The sequence below is a fragment of the Terrapene carolina genome, unplaced genomic scaffold (genome assembly GCF_002925995.2).
Source record: "Terrapene carolina triunguis isolate 2854851 unplaced genomic scaffold, T_m_triunguis-2.0 Scaffold926, whole genome shotgun sequence".
Classification (NCBI taxonomy): domain Eukaryota; kingdom Metazoa; phylum Chordata; order Testudines; family Emydidae; genus Terrapene; species Terrapene triunguis.
The window spans coordinates 8079230-8082964 of NW_020665277.1; the positions used below are offsets into that span (position 1 = coordinate 8079230).

Sequence of the window (3735 nt, forward strand, 5' to 3'; positions counted from 1 at the left end):
CCCCCCCCCCCCCCCCCCCACGGGATCACATGCTGCTGCTACCGCTGCCACACCCCAGCTAGGAGCAGAGATGGGAGACTAGCCCCAGCTGGGGGGAACAGACAGCAGGGGGGCTGGGAGCCAGGACTCCTGGGTTCGCTCCCGCAGAATGAAGACACACAGACACATGCGCATGGTGAAGCCCAGCCTGTATTTCTCCACGTACAATAGCTTATTCAATACATTCCAGTCGTACACACCCATCCCCTCGCCAGCAGAAAGCAGCACCCCTGGCCGCCTGTCACCGCTCCCCGGAGCATGGGGGGGAACCGCTGAGCACCCCCATCCACCTGTCACCGCTCCCCACAGCATGGGGGGTACCGCTGAGCACCCCCCCGGAGCTGCCCTACCTGGGACCTAGGAAACAAGGTGTGGGCATCTCTCTGTGCAGACAAAGCACACACTGCCCTGCCCAGTGACCGAGGGGTACCCTGCAGATCAGGGACTGAGCCCCCCTCCAGTCAAGGCCCCCCCAAACTGCTCTCCGTGGCCACAGGTGGGGAATTGGGGTGCCCTGTGCTGCAAAAGTAGGGGCACCCCCCAATACACCATGATCCCTTCCTTGGGGGAGGCTGCAGGCAGGCTCCCACCCTGTGCCATGGCCTGGGGGGAGGGAACAACTCACCCAACAGAGAAGGGATCCCAAACTTTCCTGGGGGGGCAGTGGTTCATCCCCATTGCCCTGATGCCTCTCACCGCCGGGGTCCCATATCCCCATTCCTTACCTTGCCATGACCCCATTTCTCCCCCTCAGTCCCCCCCACAGCTCCCTGCCCTCCAAACTCCTCTGTTCCCAACCCCCCCCCACCCAGAGGGGTACAGAGAGTGCCCTAAGCCCAGCCCCCCACCCAGAGGGGCACAGGCAGTGCCCTCAGCCAGACCCCTAGCCTAGGTCCCATCAGTGCCCACTCCCCATGGCGTCTCCATGGCAACCGCAAGCAGCTCCTGGGCCAGTTCCTTGGGGTCACTGGTGACTCGGAGGATCCGCGCCAGCGCGGCCGCTCGGCTGGTGGGCTCCTCTGACGCCCCCAGCAGGACGTAGCGGGCACAGCGCCGCAGCAGCTGCCCCCGGCCCAGCCGCTCCCCGAGCCGGTACAGCTGGTCCAGGCTGGCGCCAGGGCGCAGGTACTGCCGGCACAACGCCTCCTCTACCAGCTCCTGCAGCTCGGGCAGCAGGAACTGCTCGGCCACCGCCAGCGTCTGCTCCGCCAGCTCCCCCTCGCCGGGTGGGAACGGGCCCCCCAGGGCCGGGCACGGCTCGCCCCGGCAGCCATGCAGGAAGTGGGTCAGCACCAGAAAGGGGGCAGGCGCCACCCCGTGGATGGGCACCAGGGCCTGGCGCGCCTCAGCAAACCCGCCCGCCAGCATGGCCCGCAGGACGTCGGAGCCGGCGCACGCGGCCTGGCGCGAGGCCAGCACCAGGGCGCCCGAGTCCAACCGGAACTGCAGGTCCGCCCCGCCCGCCTTCACCAGCCGCTCGTAGGGGCACGGCGGGGAGGCTGCCAGCCGGGAGCGCTTGGGGGCGGGCGGGGCAGGGAGGGGGGTGGCAGCGCCCAGCAGCAGGGAGAGCGAGTCCACAGCGTAGAAGATGAAGGGCGGGTCGGCATCACGTGTCAAGGCAGCCAGCAGGAGGCGCAGGCCAGAGTGCTCCAGGAGCAGCCTCCGGCAGAGGGACTTCTTCCTGGGGGGGGGGGGGGGGGGGGGGGGGGGGAGGAAATGGATCAGTCCCCGGATCGGCCCCCTAACCCCCACCCCCCACCCAATGGGCCCAGGATCTCCCTGGATCAGCCCCACAACCTCCATTCTCACCGCCTCCCCCAGAACGGCCTCCTTCCACCAGCTGGGCCCGGCCCCCTCCCCAACCAGCCCCCTAAGCCCCCCAACACCACCACATCCAGCCACACCAGCGCCCGCCCACCACTCACCCCGCCCCCCCCTCCCCGGCACCACCCACCTGCAGATGAGAGGCAGGGCCATGGCACAAGCCACTTGGTCAGCCTCGGCGCCCGAGAGCAGCATGTGGGTGAGGACGCCCGCCCCGAAGGCCGACTCAGCCTGGACGCAGAGATTGCATAGCAGGGTCTCGCCTGGGGAAGGGGCAGCACGTCAGAGCCCGGCCCCTCCCCCAACACAGAGCCCCCATCCCCCCGCCCCATGAGCCCCCCCCAAAAACACCCCATGGGATGACAGCTCCTGTGGCACAGCATCCCTCCAAATCCCCCCCACCCCATGGTGCCCAGCCCCCACCGGGCAGCATTCCCAGCCGAGCCCCGCGCCCCACCACACAGCTCCCCCTAGTGCCATGCTGGGGCACTTTGAACCCCGCAGCGGAAGTACAAGGCTCACCCTGAGGTGGGGAGCAGGAGACCCCATTAACCTAGAGCAGGGATCGGCAACCTTCGGCACGCAGCCCGGCAGGGAAAGCCGCTGGCGGGCCGGGCCGGTTTGTTTACCTGCAGCGTCCGCAGATTCGGCCGATCACGGCTCCCACTAGCTGCGGTTCGCTGTGCCAGGCCAATGGGGGCTTCAGGAAGCGGCGTGGGCCAATGGATGTGCTGGCTGTGGCTTCCCGCAGCCCCCATTGGCCTGGCACGGTGAACCACGGCCAGCGGGAGCCGCGATCGGTTGAACCTGCGCACGCTGCAGGTAAACAAACCGTCCCCGCCTGTCAGCGGCTTTCCCTGACGGGCCGCGTGCTGAAGGTTGCCGATCCCTGACCTAGAGCAAACCCCAGTTTCCTCAGTAGTGGCGGGGGGGTGTCACCGGGTTAGGGCTACCGGAGAGAGGACCCCAATACTCCGGGGACAAAGTGCTCTCACACTGGGATGCTGGGAGCCCCGTAATGCAGCAGGGTGACCCCCACAGCCCAGGACTGGGGCGCTCACCTACCCCTGGGGCGCAGCAGGGGGATCCCCATGCCCCAGGACTCAGCAGGGGGGAGGACTCACCCAACTCCTTGAACCTCCTGCCATGCCGGTGCCCGCTGCCTGGAGTTCTGGGGGTCTCTTGTCCCACGGCGGCAGCCTCCTCTGGGGGCACGCCCAGCACCAGCCAGGCCCGCAGCAGGGAGGGGGCGTGGCATCGCACAAAGGCCTCCAGGCAGACGGGGTTGCACGTGAGCCGGTGCAGCAGCCGCAGGCAGCGGGGTAGCGGGGCGGGGGCTCCGGTGACATAGGCCAGCAGCCCCCGCAGCACCGGGCCCGTCACCAGGCTGCGGCTGGGATCCTCGGCTTGGGAGAAGCGGGAGAGCAGCAGCAGGGCGGGCGCCTCGGGGGCCGATAGCTCCTCCTCCCCACCCCACAGCAAGAACTGCGGGGCCAGGACCTCGCCCGGGGGGCGGAATGGAGCCGGAGTGCAGGGGGCCGCGTCCGGATGGGGACGTGATTTGCCGCGGCGCCGCGAGGAGAAAGCAGTGGGCTGGGGCTCCAGGAAGTCACTGGCAGTCCCAGTAGGAATAGGAGAAACCAGATGTAGATCCTTGGAAATTGGGCTCGGTGCCGGATCGGACCGGCTGGTCCCAGTGGGAATTGGTGACATTGGAGGCAGATGCTCGGGAATGGGGCTCGGTGCCAGATCGGACTGGCTGGCATCGGTGGGAATTGGTGACACCGGAGGCAGATGCTCAGGAACGGGGCTTGGTGCCCGATCAGACTGGCTGGCCCCAGCGGGAATTGGTGACACCGGATTCAGATGCTC

At 68.2% G+C, this 3735-nt stretch overlaps 1 protein-coding gene and 1 long non-coding RNA gene across 2 annotated transcripts in view; both read right to left on the reverse strand.

Moving 5' to 3' along the window:
• Positions 1 to 171: 171 nt before the first annotated feature.
• On the reverse strand, positions 172 to 807 carry LOC112123210. Its single transcript, XR_002909507.3, has 2 exons — positions 330 to 807; positions 172 to 277 (listed from the first exon to the last, which is right to left on the reverse strand). It is a non-coding gene; the product is annotated as an uncharacterized LOC112123210 (long non-coding RNA).
• Positions 808 to 831: 24 nt separating this feature from the next.
• ARMC5 (armadillo repeat containing 5) overlaps positions 832 to 3735 on the reverse strand; it is a 6909-nt gene continuing 4005 nt past the window's right edge. Inside the window, exons 5-7 of the mRNA XM_026661045.2 lie at positions 2988 to 3598; positions 1994 to 2126; positions 832 to 1720 (exon numbers count right to left, since the gene is read on the reverse strand). Of these exons, the coding sequence (XP_026516830.1) occupies positions 928 to 1720; positions 1994 to 2126; positions 2988 to 3598 (1537 nt within the window). The 3' untranslated portion in view covers positions 832 to 927. The remainder of the gene's footprint in view (positions 1721 to 1993; positions 2127 to 2987; positions 3599 to 3735) is intronic.